The sequence below is a fragment of the Meriones unguiculatus genome, chromosome 18 (assembly GCF_030254825.1).
Source record: "Meriones unguiculatus strain TT.TT164.6M chromosome 18, Bangor_MerUng_6.1, whole genome shotgun sequence".
In the NCBI taxonomy this organism is placed as follows: Eukaryota; Metazoa; Chordata; class Mammalia; order Rodentia; family Muridae; genus Meriones; species Meriones unguiculatus.
The window spans coordinates 63,244,878-63,268,740 of record NC_083365.1 but is presented as its reverse complement, the minus strand read 5'-3'; the positions used below and the strand labels follow the sequence as shown (position 1 = coordinate 63,268,740).

The following is a 23,863-nucleotide window of genomic DNA, read 5'->3' as shown; positions in this document are numbered from 1 at the left end:
ACTGAGTGTCTTACATTGGCCATAAAGACACTCATTCAATTTTTTTTCTACATTTTCAATTTTTTTCTACATTCAATTTTTTTCTACATTTTTTACATTGGCCATAAAGACACTCATTCAATTTTCTTTCTATTTTAATAAATGAAATTATAGGGTGTGTTGTTTAAAATTAATTATATTGGGCTAAATATAATTTATTATTAGTCCTAATTGTTATTATGGTGGTATTATTTAACCTGCTATCACAATCAATAAGACACAGACACCTGTTAGATTTTACAGTTGCCTTATTTACCTTGGGCCAGGCAAATATTTCCACCTAAGCTATCTCAATAACCTCCCAGCACAAATCTCTTGCCATCTACCTTAACCATTCCTATCTAGACTACCTTCCTTCCATAATCTTATAAACACTTGCTTATATTTTTCATCCTGATGTTTTCTGTATGCACACCATCCTCAGAGTCCTTCCTCCCACCCCACATGGTTACTTCTCCACACTAACCCATCATGGCATCCTCTTTCCTCTTCTCAATTTCTCTGTCTTCTGTGATTCTCAGGAACCCAAAGCCCAGGAATCTTAGCCATGACTACCCCATTCTGCCCTGCCCAGGTGTTAAGTCTCTTAATCAACCAATCAGGAATAATGTCTTAGGCAGGTTTACACAATAAGGACAATACAAATAACCAGATCTTGAAGGCCAGTAATTAGCATAAAAATGCAAGCATCAGACCAATCCCCAACAAGGGTTGTTATAGATATTTCTTGGAGGAGATTATAATTTGAATGGCTAAATTCAGGAGCCACTAGCATTGCACAGAGAGTCTCTATGGAGAAACTTGGCAAAATTGCAGCATTTCAGAAGGGGAAGGGAAAGGCCTCCAGTAGCTGTCCATTGTACTGGAGTTCTGGCTTCACCAAGGATCAAGCAGATTCCAAGACCAGACTCCCTTATTTTATTTTATTTTATTTTATTTTATTTCATTTTATTATTTTATTTTATTTTTACCCCTGACTTTCTATCCTACTTCATTTTTCTCACTATATCCTCCCTCCCCCAAAGCATGACCAATGTCTTCACTGACAATGGGTTTAGCTCATCCTGGGAGAAGTTGCAATGTTGGTTTACCAGTGGAGAGTCACTCATGGGTGGCTTATGTGATGTGGAACATTTGCAGTTCAATCACATGGGATAATACTAGTGTCGATGCTTCTTTATATCATTCCAACTTATATTGTGGCTTACATTTCAGAGGGATAGTTTGCTTACTGTATTGAAGGGCTCTCAAAAAGAGCCATCCACTGTTTCAAAGAAGTAGCATTTTATACATCATGTTGTCAGAAGTGTGTACCATGTGGGACTTCCAGAAAGCTGGTCTCTCAAGCCAAGTCCTGCAATAGATCTTTTCTCGATTGCAGAAGCCTGTGCTATGAAGTGGTCTCTCTAGGCTAGCAGCAGATGCCATAATCTCCTGCTAAACTGAGCCATTAGATAAAAGTATTAAGTCATAAAGCCATGGCATTACCCTGAAATTAAAGCACTGTCACCTTCAAATTGCCAAGAATTTTAACAGCCACTTAGAGAAATTCCTTTCACACATCCATTTAACATGGTCTGTTGAGTCCAACCACACTAGAGGAGAGGAGTAAGGAGAAGAATCTTGTGTTCTGGAGATTTTTCAGCATTGGGCTCATAGTTCTTTCATGCTTCTCTTCTCTGTTAACCAACAGATTTCTCAAATTCTTTATTAATCTCTCATATATTTATCTATTTGTCAACTCTCTCTTTTATTTGTTTCCTTATATATTTTTGATGTGCTCAGTTATCTGTCCATTACTCAATTATGTGGAAATTAATTCAGACAATTATAATGTTGTCTGAGTTTGACACCAAAGTTTACACAGTGAATAAATCTATTCTTGTCCTTAAGAAAAATAAATTAAATATTTAAATTAACTTCGTAAAATTTAGTGTGTGTGTGTGTGTGTGTGTGTGTGTGTGCATGTGGAAGCCAATGGGAACCTTGAGTGTTGTTCCTTGGATGACACCCACTTTGGTTTTTGAACAAAGAAACCTAGTTTCTCATTGACCCGGTGATCACTAATTGGCCACAAGCTCCAGAAGTTGTCTTTCCTGTTTCAACACAGCACTTTCATGTTTGGTTTTTCTTATCAGTTTCTACTGATGGAACTTGGGTCTGGTGGAAAATAAAACACTATTAACAAAGTTATTTCCACAAACCTCAAAATATTTTTGTGAATCTCTCAATAAATTATGTATTTGTAATTCTTACTTATTTTCTTCCTTTCTTATTTTTATGGGTTGAGATTTTTGTTCATCATTCCTTCAGTCAATTATACAAAGTTAATTTACACAAATTATATTCTAATGTTGACTGAGTTGAGCACCAGCATCACAAAGTTAATAAATTTATTTTTTGTTCAAAAAAAAAAGAAAGAAATTGAAAGAAGACAGGTACAGTACACAAATATTTTCGACCCAGTTTGAGAAATTAGTAGGAAGTCATTGATAGCTCAGAAAGAGTAACCAGGAGGAAAAGGTTTTGATGGAAAGTGTAGAGAGGAAAAAAAGCCATGGTCTTTCAAGGTGTCTTTAATAGCTGCATATCTGAGCCACATTTGGTATGTATGTGTGAGGAGGTTTGTGTGTATGTGATATATATGCATGGTGTAAGCACACACGTGTGTATGAGCATGTGTTCCCATAAGTATGAACAGAGATAGCAGGCATGAGAAGGCCCCTCTTGAACTTGGCAATAAACTGGTGATTTAGAAGCCTTCAAATCCCCCTGCCTCTGCCCTCCACAATGTTGGGGTATAGGAACCGACCATGCATGAAGTGGGTACTGGGGATTTAAAGTCAAGTCTTCAACTTGGCCAACAGGTACTGGTTACCCTCTGAGCCATGTCCCCAGCCTTTGAGCTTATTTTGTAGTAGAAACATTTCTTATTTATAGAGCAGCTACTAGCCTGAAGTCCAGTCATCTGCATTTCACAGTGGAGATGGCACTGTTTTGACAGCACCTATATGAATAAGATGCATTTTCTTTGTTTTAATGAAGAAAGTACAGGAATCTCATGTGCTAAACTTCTTGCTTAGAGTTGGATTTACCACTGAAACTGTAAGGTTGTGACTATGAACCTAAGTGTTCAGGTTCAAGTAACACAGAGAGTCTAAGGCAATGAAGGGCTCCTGTACCCTAACATGCATCCTTCAGCTTGCACTGTTCTTCCTGTGGCTCACCCTCAGGAAAAACTACAAAGAGCAGAGGCACCCAGTGCTTACTGTACATTTCTCACCACTACTTTCCTCTTCTGTAACATGGACATGATCGTACTTCATCACAAGGTTTGTGAGGAGTGAATGAAAAGAATTAGAAAGCTGAGGTGCTCAATGTTCAATTATCTATTAAAAGTGAGTTGAGAGGAGTGTTTAAAATGTTGTATTTTTGCTCTGTTCCCTGTGCTGTACATAAAATGGAAAACATTTGAGAATGTCAACTGTAAACAACCATGTGTATCTCCAACACACATGTAAATGTATGTAATACATGCAATACATGTGGTGAAATAAAAAAAAAGATAGTCAATCAGAGAGAGAGGGCAGGGAAGGAAAGAGAGATGGGGGAAAATTGTTTTCTTTTGTTCTTAGAAGGATAAATGTAAATGAAACCCTTTGCTACCACTTCGGCAGATAGAGGCAATTCCTTTGCATTGGCTGAATCTCAGGAAATTTTGTGGAGTGATATTGACATCTTCAAATATCTAAATGGAGAGTTATGAAACACTATTCATCTTGTAGGCTCTGGTTTATAAAGTCAGACATTTTATCACATTTATTCCACAAAATGAAATGTAAACAAGGGATCATTTCATATTTTTATTTGTAGAAAGAAGAGGTTGTGAAAGATGAAAGCTCAAGACTACCACCACTAAATAGTAAAAATGACACATGTTGAAACTGAAGGTAGATTTGAATGAGTTACCATTTTCATCTTCAGACTTGACCTAAATAATCTCTGCCACAAATTTCTTTCAAGACTTTCTAGAAAGTTCTAAGTCAATGACTAGAAATAAAGCTCAGTTGACAGACTGCTCTCGTAGCTAGCAGAAAGCTCTGGGTACAATCCCCAGTACTGCAGAAAGGTATGTTGGAGACTAGCACTGAAGAGATAGAGATAGAAAGATCAGAAATTTAAGGTCATTCTTGAGTAAATGTCAACCAGTTAGCCCAGTGAGTAAAGGCACTTGACACACTCAATCCCTTTGAATTTCATAAATACATTGTTGCATTGGGTGCCTATACATTTACCTGTCCACATATGGAAACACACAGAATAAAGACTTACCTGTTTGTTTATTTAGGTTTTTTTGAAGCAGGGTTTCTCTGTAAGGCTCTGGCTATCCCAAAATTCATTTTGTAGAGTAGGCTGACCTCAAACTAATGTAAGTTATTTGCCTGCATCTACTTATGAAGTGTTGGCATTAAAGGCACTACCCCTGCCCAGCTGGTTTATTTATTTTTATTTTATTGGAATGAGAATTTGTGTGTGTGTGTGTGTGTGTGTGTGTGTGTGTGTCTGTGTATAAGTTCCATTGGCATTACTGCCACCCATGGAGGTCAGAAAAGGCTGCCAGATCCTGGAACTTGAATTTCAAATGGTTGCAAATCAGCAAATGTGAGTGCTGACAATTAAACCTGTATCTACTGCAAGAATAGCAAGAACTCTTTGCTACTGAACCATCTCTCCATCCTCTTAAAAGGAAATGTTTTTTGAAAACAGATGTAGCCCATGGTAGTTCAGTGTCCAAGTAAAGGAGACAGGGACTGTCTCTGACATGAACTGATTGGCCTGCTCTTTGATCATCTCCCCCTGAAGGGGGAGCAGCCTTACCAGGCCACAGAGGAAGACAATGCAGCCACTCCTGATGAGACCTGATAGACTAGGATCAGAAGGAAAGGGAGGAGGACTTCCCCTATCAGTGGACTGGGGGAGGGGCATGGGTGGAGAAGAAGGAGGGAGGGTGGGATTGGAAGAGGAGGAGGGAGGGAGCTACAGGTGGGATACAAAGTGAATAAACTGTAATTAATAAAAATAAAAAAAATTAAAAAATAAAATAATCATTTATTACCAGTCTCCATGACAAAAGATTCTGACAAGGATTTCAAGAGGGAAAGAAAACGAACACTTGTAAGACCATTGCAAGAACTACTGGCAACATCACTGTTTTATTCTCAAAATATAACTCACAATTTGTCTTGCAAGCATCTGTCTCTCTACATGCTACAGAGATCAGTGGGGTCCTGGACCCAAGTCCTCTAGCCTCCACATTTACTGGATCAGATATGGACCACAATGAGAAAGCAATGTAAAATCATTCCCACTTGAGCCAACCATTTTTTCTGGATAGCTTTTCATGTATCCAGGCTGGTACTGAACTCACTTTGCAGCTGAGGATTTTTATAAACTCCTGGTCCTCCTAATTCCCTATTTAAAATGAAAAAAAAAAATATCACAGGGTTGCACCACCTTATCTGGTTTATGTGGGGCTGGAGATCAGACACAGGCCTTTTTTCATGCTACTTAAGCATTTCACTAACTGAAATAAACCTCTGCACTCAGATATACACTCTTGAGCTGAGGTCTACAGTATTGACTCACCTGGTAGCCCTGCTACTTTTGTGTATGTCACTAAAAGTGAGCCTAGACATATAACATAAATTTTCATCAAATATGTTTCAGTATATGTGGAATCTAATCCACCACCATAAAACAGATTTCCTGGGTCTCTTTGATCATACCCTCTACTTTAAAGCAAGGGAAAATATAACATTAGAAAGCCACCTAAAAAGTAAAGACTAAAGTAAACTGAAACGATAAATTGGTCAATGGTTGTCTGGAAGTTGTAAATCTGGCCAGCACAGAAAGCTGGAAGAGTAATATTGGATGTGATATTGTGTGCATCACAGTTAATGTAGGAAGTGCAGCAGCCTGGAACTGGTAATACAGGCTCCCACAAACAGAGAATCCTTGTTTAAACACAGCTGGTTGTGGTAGGTGCATCAGACAGGGATGCAATCCTCCCTAAGCAGCTTGGCTGCTACTCTTGGGAGAAATAACAGCTATTGGCGAAACTCTATGGCTTTTAAAGGAGGTGGAAACTGCTTTACACCACTTGTCATCCTTCCCATTGTTAAAGTTGTGGAGGAGATACATCCTACAGCATAGGTTTCTGGGCTTGTTTCTAACAGTAAAACGATCTGGATTTAACTGGAATTAGTTTTTACAATTCCCTATTCATCTTTGATTTTGTTAATATTTGGGTGAGTTTGTCAAATATAGAACTTTTTTCAAAGACTCAAATCTGTTTGATTAATATTATATACTTTTCTTGTTGTTTCTATTTTATTAGTTTCCACCTGAATGTTTATTATTTCTTGCTGCCCACTAGGTTTTTGATTGGCTTCGCGTTTTTCTAAAGATTGACTGAGCATCATTAGGTGGCTTTCCTTAGAGCTGGCTTTCTAATGTGAGTGCTTATCACTATACAATTTGTTCTAAGAATAAACTACCCATAGGTGTTCCCCAGAAGACCTGGTAGGTTGTACTTTCAATTGTAGTTTTTTCTATGGATTTCGAAAATTTCTTCTCTAATTTCTTTAAATTTTTCATTCAGTTTTTCTCATCAAAAATTCATTGCTGTGGTAGGGGATTGGACATTTTAGTTAGGGTCCTCTCTCTGAAAGCCTCTGCCCTTCAGACTATCAAAGCAGATGCTGAGCCGGATGGGCAACTGTTGGGCAGGTGAACGGAATTTTAGGTAAGAACTGGGAAATAGTAAGAGCTGGAGAGGACAGGGTCTCCACAAGGAGAGCAACAGAATAAGAAAATTTGAACTCACGGACCTTCCAAGAGACTCATACTCCAACCAAGGACTATTCATGGAGATAACCCAGAACCCCTGCACAGATGTAGCCCAGGGCAGTTCAGAGTCCAATTGGGTTACATAGTAATGTGAAGAGGGACTGCCTCTGACATAATCTGATTGGCCTGCTCTTTGATCACCTCCCTCTGGGGGGGAGCAGCCTTACCAGGCCATAGTAGAGGACAATACAGTCACTTTTGATGTGAACTGACAGACTAAGATCAGAAAGGAGAGGAGAACCTCCCCTATTAGTGGACTTGGGGAGTGGCATGCAAGCAGAGGGAGGAGGGAGGGTGGGATTGGGAAGGGAGGAGGGAGGGGCTTATGGGGGGATGCAGAATGAATAAAGTGTAATTGATGAAAAATTTAAAAAAAGGGAAAAAATAATTTAAGAACCTTAAATAAAAAAGAAAAAAAATTCATTGCTGTACTGCTGCACTCAGCAGGTTTTGTTAATGTATTTTACATATATATGTTACATTTGTAACAATATTAATGAAAAGAAAAAAAATATGCTGACAGTCTGGGAAGGTCGCTCTATGGTTGAAATTCTTGTTGGACAAACATGAAGACCTGAGTTCAAATCTCCAAAACTATGCAAATGCCAGGGGTCATAGTGACCCACGTGTACTACCAAATTGGGAAATCAGCAGGAAGACATTTCCAGTGTAAACTGACTACCCACAAGAACCATGGTTCATTGAGAAAGAGTGGTCAAGAATGATTCTCAACATCAATCTCATGCCTACACATGCCTTAGCACACATGGGTGCTCCTACATGATCCCATATACATAGAAATGGACATAAATACATACATAGATAGAAAATGGAAAAAGAAATGTGTATTACTCAATCCCTAAAAATATTTAGATTCTTGCATTTGAGTTCTACTTTTATTCCAGTAACCTCTTGAGGTCCACCTGGAATGGTATCACAGGAATGGCTTCCTGATTTCATTGTTGAAGAGGAGAGAAATACCATAAGGGAAGTTAGGGACAATTACTAGCCTGAGTTGACTCTACGACTTAGGCCAATTTATCTGTCTTTATTTATTGCTCATAACACTGCTCATTTAAAAGACCAGTAGACTGAGACTTGGGGAGCTGATCTACTTCTTCCATGAGCCTAATGGGTATTAGGGCTATTTGTTTGGCTAACAGTTGAAAGACAGTCCATCATTGGGAAGGAATGTGACTGAGAGCTTGGGGCCTCTGGTCACATTGCATCTGTGGTAATCAGGCAAAAAGGAATGTATGCTGGTGATCCGCTCCCCTCTTCTTTTCCATGCAGTCCAGGATTCTATCCTATGGAATTGTGCTGCTTGCATTAAAATGGAGTTTCCCTTATCAATTAACTTATCTAGAATTACAGCACAGTGTGAGCAGAAGTTTATGTCTGACATGATTTTAGTTTTTCTTATGTTGACAATGAAAAGTAGCTATCACACACATTTATCAAAATCCTGACTCTAAAATACACACAGAAATTTTCATGCCCCATTGATGAAATCAACTCCTTTGAATGTTTGATTTCAAAAGTCTGTTTTAACTAAAGTAATGAGGTAATCCACAGATGAGCCAACCTAAGTTTCAAGTTCATCCCGTTTGTGTGTGTTCAGAACTATTTAAAGAGAATTTCATTTTTTATTAAATTTATTTATTTTTCATTAAATACAATTTGTTCACTTTGTATTCCAGCTGTAGCCCCCTTCCTGTTCCCCTCCCAATCCTCTCCTTCCTTCTTCTTCTCCTCCCATGCCGTTCCCCAAGTCCACTGATAGAGGAGGTCCTCCTCCCCCTTCCATCTGACCCTAGCTTATGGGCAAGGTGATCAAAGAGCCAGACACTGAGTTCCTGTCAGAGACAGCCCCTGTTCCCCTTACGAGGCAACCCAGTAAGGGTTGGACTTACTGGGTTGGACACTGAGCTGCCTGTCAATTGAATTCTCAAGGTTGGTTTCAAAAGATGTTTAGAGCCGGCATCTTTTCAATGTTTTGCAGAGAAAATTGCAGTGCTTCTTAGAGAAAGTCTGAAACTCATGTTGCTGTTAGCTTACAAATGGAAAACAGGAATAACAGGTCTCCTGATGTGTTCTCTAATAGATTAACTACATTAGAGTTATTTTTTGTGCTGATGAGGTAGCTCAGTAGTTAAAGCATCTGATGCCAAGCCTGATGAACCTAGTTTAATAACAGGACCCACAACTTACTAACTCATATAGAATATGTGTCTTATAGAAAATATATAGAAGCTTTTAATTTCATCAAGTCCCACTCATCCTTAGGCATCAGGAATGTGCAAATTAAATTTACCTTGAGATTACATCTTAGATCCCATTCATGTACTTTTGTTTGGAGTGAAAATTGGTGCAATCATTGTAGAAATCAACTTAGTGGTTGCTCAATAAACTAGCCACAGGTCGCCTATATGTCCCAGCTATACCACCCTGGACATTTATACAAAATACTCTATCTCCTAGTACAGAGACACAAGCTCATGTATGTTCATAGCTACAGTATTCACACTATCCAGTACACATAATTGGGTTAGATTTCCATCAACCTACAAATTGATAATGCAAATGTATTACCTATACACAATGGAATTTTTCCATCTCTAAGGAAAAAATGAACTTATGAAATTTTCAGGTAAGCAAATGAAACTCTGCTTGGTCTTCATGTGGGTTTCCTAGTAAGGGAAGTGGGAGGTGACTTTTACAAGGACTCTCTTACATGATTTTTGATCACTTCCACCTGGTGGGATTGCCTTGCCAGGCCACCATGGTAGAGAAGGCACTTAGTCCTGGTATGTTTTGATGTTTTTTTCATGTCCCTCCAGGAAATCCAGACGTGAACATGGGCTTGAAGTTCCTATCTCTACTGTTCATCCTAGCATAATGTTCATCGTTAAATATGTGATGCCTACCGGCTGAGCTATAAAGAATAGCACTTTGAAGCACTGTATTGTTCCTTCTGAACATTGTACATTTGATGCATGTGGCACCAAATGTGCCAGTTATTAACTGTTACTGCCCAAAAGCAGAATGGGCAATATGCAGTTCTGATACAGCCTCGATTTCCATCTCATGAAAGACAGAACATGATTGCGCTAAAGTGAACAACCACATAATAAGTACACATAGTGGAAAATCTACATTTATATAGGAAGAAATACTTTGGTTATGATGTGTGGACTATGTCAAGAAACAGGTTACATACATTGAGAATGGAGACAAGTTAACTTCTTATAGATGGTAGGTAGATAGATAGATAGATAGATAGATAGATAGAGCATAGAAAATTACTAATGACTGATGGATTATAGAACATTGCTAGATATATGACAGAATGATAAAATGGTAGTGAGAAAAAAATGTAAGGAGAGCTTTTAAAATAAACTAGCTAATGGGGTATAGTTTTCAAGGAATCATCTCTCCCTTGGTCTTTATTCTTTGGTGTGTAATCGGGCCTGTTATATCTGTAAAGTTACTGCATAATATTTGAAAGATATTCCAGCATAGGGGAAGTAGAGTGGCTTTATCAATATACTTTAGAAATAAACATAAACCTTCTTATAAACATCATGACCATTTCAAAGGTTTCTGTTTTTATAATTTAATCTATAGCAACTCTGTATTTAATAATAACTCTTTTTGCTAATTTTATCACACTTGTGTATATTGGTATTGTACTAGCTAGTTTCATATCAACTTGTCACAACTAGAAATATCAGAGAGGAGGGAGCCTCGATATAATTGAGAAAAGCCTCCATATAATTAAACCTAGGGCAGTCTGTAGGACATTTTCTTAATTAGTGATTGATGGGGAGAGCCCAGCCTATTATGGGTGGTACCATTTTTGGTCTGGTGGTCTTTGGCTGTATAAGAAAGCAGGCTGAGAAAGCCATGAGGAACAAGCCATTGTGTTCCTCTGTGGCCTCCTTATCAGATTTTGTCTTCAGGTTCCTGCCTTGTTTTAGTTCCTGTCCTGACTTCCTTTGATGATAAAGAGTGATAAAGAACTGTAAGCAAAATAAATCCATTTTACACTAACTTGCTTTTTCTTCATGGTGTCTCATCAAAACAATAGAAACCATATCTAAGACAGATATTAAAAACCATTTTAGAGTCTAAGATGAATATTCTTTTAACAACTTAAACAATATGAGTCTACATAATTTTATTTTCAGAGTTAAAATTCAATAAAAATAGTTTGTTTACTACACTTTTGTCTACTACACTTTACAGAAGTGAAGCCCTATTTTAAAATAGCAAAGCATGTTTGTCTGGAAACATGATGATTGGGGAACTATTCTTAGGGTGACTCACAGTTGCTGTGCATAATTTAATTGAGTGATATAAGAACTATTCCCAAATTTAAAATCCTTAGGAAACTATTAAAACCAAACCAAGCCATTTCTTTCTTTTACTAGTATACTGAAACTGAAGTGTAGGGAGATGAAATAACTTTTGCCAGGTCATAGAAAGAATTGGTGAGAAGAAATAATACAATAAACCCGAACAGCAGTCAGTCCTCCCCCTTTTTTAAGTTAAATCACAATGACACCAATCTTGCTGATTATAGTTAATAATAACAGTTACTTTCAGCATGTTAGCATGTTTTCCCATCTGTGTTTGTAACAGAAATACTGTGGGTTACTGGTTTTCCCCATTTGTAAACTAAGAAGGTGGAAGAGGGAAGAAACCACACAATTTATCTTCTTTGTTCATTTTCTACCGTATGAATGTATGAAGAGTAATTTTGTAATTATGTGGGCAAGATTCTCAGGTGGCAAATACTTCTCAAGTCTTCCTGTTTCTTCCCCTGCTTTATTTGTGAAGATTTTTATAATTAAAGGACGTGTGAAGATGCAATAAATATCACAAGATATTTAATATCTCCAAGATATCACAACAGTGTCCAACATACTCCACACAGTGCCTTGCAGCTTTAAGATTTGTTTATTTTTATTCCTGTGTAGCTGTGTGTGGGTATGGGCACTTCTGAGCCATTTCCCTTCAAGGCCACAGATGGCATTGGATTCCCTGGAACTGGACCTATAGGTGTTTATGCACCATGCAACTTGGGTGCTGAGAACTGAACATGGAATTTTTTAACTGTTTTAACTTCTGAACCATCTCTCCTTCCTGCCTTGCAACTTGATGGTCTTGGTTTCAGTCCCACATTAGCAGGCTGCTGCTTGCCTGTGTAGTGGGCACTGCTGCCCTGCTGCCTGCCTGTGTAATGGGCACTGCTGCCCTCTTTTTGCTGTTATGAGTTTTAATTGACTACAACACTAAGGCGACCAGTCCATGCCTCATCCTGGCAAAAGCAGACTTCAAGTGCAGATATTTTTGCCTTTAAAACCAAATTCCTTTCTTATACCCATATCTTACATTCTTCTTTGCCTTGTTCTTTTTTTTTTTCTATTGAAAGAGTCTTATTGAAAAAGTCTGTGCATTCATTCAGTATAAATATTTCAAGATCATTTTTGTATGTGTGCATGATTTTTGTATTGAGCAGGATTCCTCTAGAGAGAGGAACAGAAATGACAGAATATAGAAATACAGGCTTTTTTTCGAGTGGCTTACAGGCCGTGGTCTAGTTAGTCTAACAGTGGCCAAGAACACTGCAGTTCATGCTTCTGGATGTCTTGGCTGTTTTTCAGTGAATGCCAGAATCACAAAGAAGTAGGCTCTAATGCCAGTGAATTGCCTTTTGAGTAAGAATGAGGGCAGGCAAGTAAACAACAAAAGCTTCTTTCTTCCATGTTCCTTACATGGCTGCCACCAGAAGGCCAAGACTAAAGGTGGATTATTCTACCTCAAAATATCTGGATTAAAGGGTGGCTATTCCCACTTGAAATTAATAAATTAAACAATTCCTTACAGGTGTACCCAGCTCCTCGGGTTTTAATTAATTTCAGATGTAGTCTAGTTGACAATCAACAATATCCATTACAATGTTTTTGCATACTCATGTGTGTTTGCATGTATTTGGAGGCCAGAGACAACCTCAGTTGTCATTCCTTAGTTGTCATTCTTTTTTTTTCCATTTGAAATTAGGAAAAAGGTGTGTATTTGTGTTATGGGATATCTGTGCATGTGAGTGCACATGTCTATGGGGGCCAGAAGAGTGAACTGGATCCTCCAGCAATAGAATCATATGTAGTTGTGAACCCCTAATATGGACATGGGAACTGAACTTGGGTCCTCTTCAAGAGCAGTGCAGTCTCTAAACCATCTTTGTAAACCCCCTTTGTTCCTTTGAAAAAACTCTCACCACCCACATTTCTATCTGTGCTCTCTCTCCTACCCTATTCCCTCTCTTCAAAAACTTCTGCTGTCTATTTTATTTCCCTTCTGACTGAGATTTAAGCATACTTCCTTGGTTCCTCCTTATTACTTATTTTCTTTGGCTCTGTGAATTGTATTATGTTTATCCTGCTAAAATATGCTTATAAGCGTGTACATACCATGTGTGTCTTTCTGGGTCTGGGTTACCTCACTCAGGATGATCTTTTCTAGTTTTATCAATTTGTCTGCAAATTTCATAATCATTTCCTAATCCTTGTTTTTAATGGCTGAGTAGTATTCAATTGTGTAAATGTACTATACTTTCTTTATGCATTCTTCGGTTGGAGGACATCTAGTTTTTTTCCACATTCTGGCTACTACAAATAAAGTTGCTATGAACACAGTTGTGCAAATGTCCTTGTTGTATGGTGATGCATAGTTGTCCTCTGAGAGTTTCCACACTATAATGGATTGAACAGATGTTGAGACTCACAGCCAAACATTGGGTGAAGCATAGACAGTCTTTTGGAAAAGTGCGGGGGGGGGTGTGTGGAAGAACCTGGAAGAGAGAGGAGCTCCACAAGAAGAGCAACAGAGCGAACTAACCAAAACCCAAGAGGGGTTTGCTGAGACTGAAGCACCCAACCAAGGATTATGCATGAACTGAAACTAGGCTACCCTATACAAATGTAGCCTATGAATACCTCATGCTTCATGTGGGTACCCTAGTAAAGGAAGCAACATGGACTCTGTTGCCTGCTTTTGGATCAGTTCCCCCTGGGGGGAGCTGCCTTGTCAGACCACAGGGAAAGAGGATGAGCTCAGTCCTGATGCAAGCTAATAAGCTGGGTTGGGTTCGGGGGGAGGCTCCTCTTTTCTGAGAAATAGGAGAGAGGAAGTGGGGGAAGAAGGAGGTAGAAAAGAGGGAGGGGGCTATTGTTGGGATATAAATTAAAAAAAACAATAAGTTGAAAAACAAAAAACAAAAACTCTCATTGGTCTGGCATTCTCTGAGTAGGCTAGGCTGTCTCGTCAGCAGGACCTAGGGGTGCACCTCTTTTGTTTCCCTTCCCAAGCACTGGAGTTACAAGCATGTGCCAACATGCTCAGTATTTTTGTATTGCCACTTAAGGTTTAGTACTCAGATATTAAGCTTACATAGTACAGTTTCAACCTTGATAATAATGTGTTTTACCCATGCTTATTATCTGTAGCTGTAGATTTCATTCTGATACTTAACGGCTATTTAGGAAATTACCTCTGGTACTGTGTTTGTAATGAACTTGCACAAGTATTTTGTCCTTGTCAAAATTTCTTAAACAATACAGTATAACATAGCATTTATTTCTTATTATATATAAAAAGTAATGTTGGGATGATTGAACATTATATACACAGTGGGTGTATATAATATGCAAATGCTATGCTATTTTACGTGAGAAAGTTGAGCACCAGCAGACATTTAGATAGTTTTAGATAGTATTTGAAGAGCCAACCTATGGATAAGGAGGATGACTGTTTTTGTCAATTTTAAATTAATAATGGACATTAAATACATAAAATAAAATATGTGAAATTAATATTCATAAACATAGTCCCTGAGATTATTTGTCTCTGTGTTAACTGGAGGTAGAAGCCTATAAGAAACAAAATTCTCTGGTCCTTCTGTAAGGAATAGGATGCAATGAGTCCTCAGGTGGAGACTTCATAGTACTTTGAGTGACCCACTGTTTATGTAATTTGGGTTTTACTCGTAATTTTTTTCTGCTTTGTATTGTTGTCTGTGCAGAAGACAAGATTTGGACGACAGTTCAACACAACAACACAGAGCTGACTCGGGTACAGGGTTCCAACCCTGAGAAGCCCTATGTCATGACTTTACACTATGGTGGCACTATGGAGCAGCTGGAGGCTCTGATTGATGGCTCAGAGCACTGTGAACAGGAAGTGGCATACCACTGCAGGAGATCTCGCCTGCTTAACACACCAGGTAAGGTCCTACCCATCTTCTTGGTACCTAGAAAACTATGAGCCAATATCCTGGCTTCATTTCTCCTGACACGAGCTAGAATCATTGGAGAAGTGAAAACCTCAATTTAAAAAAGTCTTCGAAGGATAATTTTCTTAATGACTTATGTGGGAGACCCAGACAATCAGGGGTGGTACTACCTCTGGGTGTGTAGTACTGAGGTGTATAAGAAAAACAACATAAACATAAACCTGAGAAAACCTAGAGGAGCAATCCATCCAGCAGTGTTCTTCCGTGTCCTCTACTTCAGTTCCTGCTTCCAGGATTCTGCCCTGACTTCTTGTAATAATGGAATGTCTCTTGAGAACTGTAAACTTTCCTTCTTAACTTTCTTTTGGTCATGGTGTTTTATCAAAGCAATAGAAACTCTAACTAAGGCATTCAAAGAAATGGGTATTTAAAATAAATGGGCTGCAGTGCACTTGATCATTTTGCTTTGAGGAGAGATATGAACCAAAGAAGGCCATGAGTTTTGGCTTTGGTATTAAGGAACTGTTCTGTTGAGTCTATACTTGCCTCTGTTTCTTCAGAAAGACACCCTGACAATACCCATTCACAACAATTGTAGAAAGGAAGACTTTGCAAAAAACAACATTTGAAGTTGTAACATTTGAGCTAGAAATGTAAAGTATGATAGTTGGAAACTGCTTTTGAGAGACAGAAGATATCAGAAAGTATCAAGAATCCCAGTACACATATGCAAGAGCGATGAGTTATGTCTAGGGCAAGTGATATCTACGGAGAAAGCAACAGGCACAGAGGTTAAACAAGTAGAGGTTACTCTGTGTGCACAGAATTTATGTTGCCAAATAAGGGGGGCTTTCAGTGGATATGACTATAAAAATAAATTTTCATTTTTACTGAATTAATCAGTTATTAAGGTGGAGGTTTTCATGTAGCATACATTTTCTTTGAACTCACTATGTAGCTGAGAATGACCTTGAACTTCTGTTTATCTTGCCTGTATCTCTGGAGTGCCAAGAGTACAGGTATGAGCCTATATTTGCTTGTCTCCCTTCCCCCATGGGGCTGGACATCAGTGCTTTTGTGCATGTTTGTAAAGCACTCTACCAACGGAGCTAACACCTAACCCTAAAGTTACATTTCAGAAAAAATAAAAACCACACGGCTAACTCTTTGTGTGTGTGTGTGTGTGTGTGTGTGTGTATGTGTTCTCCTGATGCTGTGTTTTTATAGTGAATAATTAATCAGTTATTATGTATGTTAGTTACCCTTCTTGTTGTTATGTAATACCTAACACAGCATCTAGAAGAGGTATTTCCTTTGTTTCATGGTTTCAAGCACATCATGACATGGACGCGTGGTGGCGAAATCAAGATGGTCTGAGGCAACAAGAAAGTAAAATATTTGCCTGCTCATACCCTATAGGACCAGACATTCAGCTACATGTTTCCATTTTCCATTTCATTAAATGTCAAGTCAGGTTGTACACATTAGAGTCCTTGTCACCCTGGTTGGCCTGGAACTCCATGTTTGGAACAGGCTAGCCTTGTACTCTTAGAGATGTACATATCTCTTCCTCCTGAGGACAGAGACTGAATGTATAGTTCACTGACCCCATATGGTCTCAGTCATTTCTGCCAATGTTAATTTATACTAAAGGCTCCAAGTGCATCAAGTATCTAGGAAAGAGTATCAATCACATTCTTTCACAAAGTTTAGTATCCTAGGGCTTAGCATTTGTGGGTTCAGCATGGTTGCGGAACAAGAGACATAAATGTCAGGAAAGCATGGATTGGAGATGCCTAACTCAATACACTCCACTGTTTGACTAATCCATAATATTCATGGGAAGATATCTCCCCAGATAAATAAATTATCCTGATAACTAGCACTTATCTTTTTAAACACCAAAAATATTTTCAGAGAAATTTTAACTATTTTAAATGGAAATCTTGCTCCAATGGATTACATGCCTTCTTGCCTTTTTAAACACAGAATTCAGAACAGAAAATGGAACCATTGGTTGATGATTCAGGATCATGACTGTGAAATTCTGGAACTCCCGTTGGATTCAGCCATGCTTGTCAGCCTGATGAAATCAGGGCTTCCTTTCTATGTTTCTTTCCTTGCATCTCAATCCCCACAAACAGCCCTACAAAGTTCAATGTTTTCTTAAATATTTCTCTGTCCCATGATAACTACCAGAACATATTTGCCACCCAAAGCTTTTCTCAGGATGTCTGGCTCTAGGAACTGCATTCCTTTCTTGTCATTTTCCAGTGTTTGAGTTCCTACAGAAAAGTATAAGTATATGCATTCTGACCTTTGGACCTCCCTAAAGTATTTAAACTGTCATGTTACTTAGGTTATATAATGCCTTTTATTTCTTTGCACGTGCATGTGTGTGTGTCCATGCATACATCCTCATACACAGACACGCACACACACACACACACACGACCATAATGTCCTTGAAGGTAAAATGTATTCAGCACATGCTATCACTGAAATCATAGGTTTTTGTGAGGTACCCTTCTTGGGTGCTTGGGAACAGCACTCTGGTCCTCAGGGAGCACTTTTAGCTGCTGAGTCCTTTATGTCTCCAGTACCTGTCATTCCTTTGTGTGCAAGCTTTCTTCCTAATTCATTTTCTCATGTTCTCTGGGTTTATGTTTGCATAGGAAGAACATAGATTTGTCAGGTTTGCACTGGAAGTGAGGCCTCAATCCCATCCTCACTTCACTTCTGCCAGATTGCTTAATTTCTACTGTTCAAATTCACTACCTGTTAAATTAACGCAAAGATCTTAAATTCATAAGGGTGAGAGAAAGGAAGAAAGACAAACACAGTCTACAATTGTTGGACTGTGCCCGGTATATTTCAGGCATCCAGGAACCAGTGTCTCTGCTCAAAGCTTCGATCTCAGTAGACAAGGAACAAAGTTGATGCTATCATGAGAAATAAACTGAAAGAGAATTTTCTTTTTATTAGTCATTTGAAAAATTGATACAGTGAGTTTCCCTGTGTCTATCCTCTTCCAGTTCCTCCCAGATGCCCACCCTGGTACCCTTCAACTTTGTGTGTGTGTGTGTGTGTGTGTGTGTGTGTGTGTGTGTTTTAAGACTTATCCATCAAGTCCATTTTGTGCTACCCATATATTTATGAGGTGTAGACTTCCCCTGAAATGTGGCTACACCTTTTAAGAAACTTGGTTCTTTTTCTTTAGCAGCCATCAGTTACCAACAGCTCCTCAGCCCTGAGTAGAGCTTCATGTCTGCCTACCTTCCCATGTTGATACTTTTGTATGGACTGAGATTGCACAGGTTTTATGCATGCTCTGATAACCTCTGAGTTCATATATTTATCTCCTCTGTTGTGTCCAACACTCTTTGATTTTATTCCCTCACTATCTTTGAGTCTTAAAGTCTTCATACCTCCTCTTCTATAATAGTAATCCCCAAAGCTTGGAAGGAGATGTCCCGTTTAAGGCTGAGCATTGCTCAGGCCTTTATACTATGAACTTTGCCTAGTTATAGGTCTCTATGTTAAACATCTTATACTGAAAATAGAAGCTTTTCATACATTAACCCATGGGCATAACAATAAGTCATTAGGAGTCAGTTTAATACTATGGGCATTTAGTACAACAATAGTAACAGGTTCTTTGTTAGGACCTATGACATGGCTAGCCATAGGTTCTTGGTCCCACAATCGTCCCAGGTATGGATTAGATCTTATAGAGAGAGACCAAAATATATCAGGATGTAGTTGATTATTTACACAAAGTTCTTGCTACAATAGTCCCAGTGAGCTTGTTTTGCAAGATCAGCAGTTATTTTATATTGTTGTGTTCACAGATGGTAACACTGATGAAATTGTGCTTTTCAAATATAATCTTACCATCAGTTTTAGAAGGATAACCAATAACATCGGCCTTTAACATTTGTGTGTCTCTAGAACCCTATTGGCTAACAACTGCAAAAGAGGAAAATATTTTTGGAATTGAGATTTTTATATGTAAGCTTATGGTGTCTAATAGGAGTATCACTGTTCCATTATAATGTGTGTGTGTGTGCTTTTATCTTCTACAGTAGTAGATAGGGTGTAAGTTTCCTTCACTATTTAAAATCACTATAGATTAATAAAAGATTCCTAGTCCTGTGATACAGCTTTTTATTGCCACATCCCCAAATGGAAGAGCATATAAAGCTGCTAAGAGCTCTCAACAAATACGGTGCTTTGCTGGCAATCCTGAAAATCTGAGATCAATTTACAGGACACACAGGTAGAAGGAAGAATAAATTTCCACAAATTACCCTCTGGTCTTCACTCAAATTCCACAGGACTTCTATGTGCACATGTGTTCTCTCTCTCTCTCTCTCTCTCTCTCTCTCTCTCTCTCTCTCTCTCCCTCTGTGTTTGTGTCTGGGTATGAACATGTCTTTGTGAGTAAACACATATATGTAATAACATTTTAAATGAACAAACATATTTGTGCTAAAAACTGATTTTTACCAATCATAGGATATCATCTTTTAGAGGTGTTTTCAATGAGCTATCTTTTTTAGGCATGTAGAGACACATATCATGCTGTATATAGGTCCACAGACTATTTTGCATGTTGATTACTGTGAACATAACTGAAGACCTTTTCAGGATAAATTCCTTAAGGTACCATTGCCAGAACAGAAAGTGCATATTTTCAAATATTTTTGCCACCTTGACTTTTGCTATGTATCTGTATATAACCAATTTATATCCCAGAGAAGACAAAGGAACTGTGTGCCAATTTCCAAGTAACATATATCAATTTTAACTACTCATTTCAGTACTGGAAATCTTATAACTGTATAATGTCACTGAAAAAATTGTAAAGATTTTTGATGGTAGTAGTAACTGTGCATGAACCTATGGGAGACAGACAGACAGAAAGACAGACAAAGATAAATAGAGAGAGAAGGAGGTAGCAGGGAGAAAAAGAATACTATAGTTTATGGGTCATGTTGTAGTTGACAATTAATATTTACTATTGATACATCTTCTGGTAAAGCTGCTGTTAATCCTAAATAGCTATATAACCAAATCACCACACAGAGACTGTGTTTGTTTAGTTAACCTAGAACACAATGCTGAGCAATAGTTACTTCCGCCTAAACCTCCAAGCCCTCATAGTTTCCTAACATTTAGATTTCCCACATTATACTTGCTTTTAGTGATGTATTAGGTTCAGTCCATCATTCCAAGATCTGTGCTCCTGCCTCTGTTCTCCCAGCTCTCCAGCCCTTTTCCTCCCACTCTTTTGTGTTCTCCCCCTCCTCTCCTCTTTCCTGTCCTCTGACTCCTCCCCTCTGCTGACTACTTCCTTTCCCTGCTCAACATTTTGTCTAGTTGCTTTATTTGGAAGTTTACACAAAGATGAGACAGGTGATGCTTAGAAAAAGCACCACAATGCAATGTACGGATTGAAACCAGAGGTGTGTGTGGGGGGGGGGGAGAATCAGCATTTGAATGAACAAGGGTAAGGTGTATACATTTCAAAAGAACATTATACCAACAGGGTCACCATTAACTGGTGCAAGAAAACTGTGAAATGTTGCAAATAAGATTTGTAGCCAGATTTAAGTTGGTAAGAAGATGATGCAGAAATCTTTTTGTCATAGCATCTCCTCTGTACTTTACACAACAGAAAACAAAGGAAGGAGTAAAGAAGGCAAGATCAGCGAGGAGGAAAGAAACGCCCAAATGGCCATTCTTGAGGCTGTGGCTGTGTGTGAGTGCCAGCTAAGCACTCTCTCAAAACCAAGCCTCAGACCTGCACAGAAAAGTTAATTTTTCTCATGTAGCTTGATTAGTGCCAGAGAGATGAGGAGAGGCTGAGCTTTGCCTTGTACCTCGCTGAACTAAATCAAAGCACACCAGTCTTTCTTACATAGTATGCAAAGTTCCACAGATCAAAGAAAGTGGGTATTTACAAAGAGCATTCATTTATATGAATTTCCTTATTGTGTAGAAAAATAAAGATGGAGGGAGAAGATCATATACTTGTCAATACTTCTTAAATTGTGCAAATTCCTGGGAAATATTCAAGTGTTGTGCAATGAGCTTATAGTGGATGGACTGTAGGTCCCCACAGTAGTGTCTTAGATCTCTCTCCAAGCTCTGGGACTTCCTTGGTTATCAATATCTAGCAACAGTGAGAACACAGGGAAGACAAGGGAGAGGGGGCCATGCACGGTGTAACACTGTGTTTCTTTCATTCAGTTGGTGACTGAACCATGACACTCTTTTTCTAATTATTCCTCTGCTATTTTCCTCCTGATGTACTCATAACTGCCAGTTCAGGTAACATGCCATCTATCTCAGTAACCGAAGCTGTGTCCTGGAAACTCCATGGTGCTGTGGTCCACAGGAAATGTGCCCTGTAACTTTCATGTTTCCTCACGTTTTCCCACTCTGTGTTTTACTTCCTGCCACATCTGAATGCAAGCCTAAAGCATTGCTGCAGAATATCTTTTCAAGGCATGGAAGTAGCTAGCCTGCAGTGCTCTAGGAGGCACTTCCAATGAGGGAGAATGCAACCTTTTTAAACTGGATTAGGATACAATATATGCTGGCTGAGCTTGAGCCATTTCTCATACCTCAGCATGCTGCTGACATTCTGCCTGGGAACAGGAGTCAAGAAGGCACTAAACGATGCGTATACGAAATGATGTATCACTCACTTCAGGCAATGTTTACCTGCAAAGGACAGACAGATCAACAATGAAGCTATGGCCTTCTAGATGGATCAGTAACCTTGTCAGCTATTTCCCTACATCAGTTACTCCTCTCCTCGCTGTGTCAAAAATTCCTGGCTGAAAGACCTTCAGGGAGGAAAGGTTTATTTTGGTCCTGTGTGGAGGAGATACAATCTATCATGGCAGGGCAGATTATTTCATGGTGAAGGTGTCTTCAGGTGGTCAGATGGAAGCAGCAGGTATAAAGCAAAAATAGCTTAAGCCAGAAGCAGGACAAGACTATGTATTTCTCTGTATTTGAGACCCAACAACCCATTCTTTCCAGGAGGTTCACCTCTTTAATGTTCTACAACCTCTATCAGCACCCCAGCAGGAAAGTAAAGTGTTCAGATATTTTACTTATGGACAACATCTCACATTCAAGTAAAAATTCCACAAAAGTCCCTCTTGAAGGAAGACAACATAGACAAGGCCTTGGAAAAATGATTTTATGGGGCAGCCTTCTAAAGCTCTCTGGAAGGAATTGATATGGAGCATTTTATCCATTTCCAAGTTCTTTCCCATATTTTCCATAGAGCCAAGGATGTGCCATTAAATTCTCTCAACAGCCTGTCTGTTTCACACATATTGATGTATTTAGCACTTTATTAGCAAGGTTTAGTTTGGAATTCCTTCCCAAGTAAAGTGGTGAATAGTCCTTGGCACAATGGACAGGTTGAAACTGGAATGTACGGGGGAGAGGGGGCAAGATGGTGGCACCAGGAGAACACTGCGTCTGAGGAACAGGACAACATTTTCCATACAGCGACCAAGAGACTGAACTCTGGGCCCTAAAACAAACTCATGTTTTCCAGGTGAGAGGAAACCCCCAAGGTGTGGGAATTGGTCGGTGGTCGGGTCCACTCTCAGGTCCCCCAGCCAGAACCTGGAAGAGATCCCGGATCGCACAGGCACGAGGTCACCGGACCAGAGCCACATGCATGCATGTTCTGATCACCTTCCCAGGCTGAACAGTGGACACAAAAACACTAGAGACTGGGAGTCCCAGTCGTGAGAAAAATCCACGGGGAAGGAAAGTAGCAGGACTGGCCACAGGTCACTCAGTCTTTCCCTGGAAAAAGTCTCACAGACCTACGAGTATGAGCCACCATCACTGAACTGGGCTCCAGCCGCCAGCACCAGCATGGAGAGTGGCTGCTTGCCCAGCTCTCTGGCACAGACGGAGCTGTGCACCCTAGTGCAACAGAGACTGGGAGTCCCTGTCGGGAGAGGCCCCCACAGGGAAGGAAGGAAACAGTATTGACTTGGGCCACCCAGGTTTTACCCAGGGAAAGTGTCTCGCAGACCAGCAGGTATGAGACACCATCACTGATCTGGCCCCAAGCTGCAAGCACAGATTTGTTTGGCACCCAGCTCCCGCAGACTAGTGGGCTGGTGTGCATGCTGCCAACTCAGAGACCTGCTTTGTTCCAATTATTCCTCACAGACAGAACTGTGCGCCCCAGGACACCAGAGACTTGGAGTCACTGTCTGGAGAAATCCTCACAGGGAACCAAGCAAAGGAGACTGACTTAGACCACCCAGTATATCCCCAGAAAAGGTCCCACAGACTGGCCCAATCCAGGGACCTGCTGTGCACCAGATAGCCTGCTGTTACCAGGAGAGCAGTACTCGCCCGCCACAGATTACTGCTTGGGTACTGGGGCACAGAGCCCCAACCTCAGATCTACAAAAGCCTGGGATCCCCGAGATCAACTCCCAGATACTGCTCCAAGGGGAAACAGTTATCCCTAACAAAACTGACCAAACCATGGGACACACAGGTTACAATAGCAGATCACTAAATTCACAGCAAGAAACAGGGCAGCTGTCTTCAGGACTTTTCCTG

General features: G+C 39.5%; 1 protein-coding gene across 1 annotated transcript in view; it reads left to right on the top strand.

Annotated features, from left to right (window-relative positions):
- LOC110565027 (contactin-associated protein like 5-1-like) overlaps positions 1-23,863 on the top strand; it is a 703,043-nt gene that overhangs the window by 492,814 nt on the left and 186,366 nt on the right. Inside the window, exon 13 of the mRNA XM_060371632.1 lies at positions 15,035-15,235. Coding sequence (XP_060227615.1) covers positions 15,035-15,235 — 201 coding nt within the window. The remainder of the gene's footprint in view (positions 1-15,034; positions 15,236-23,863) is intronic.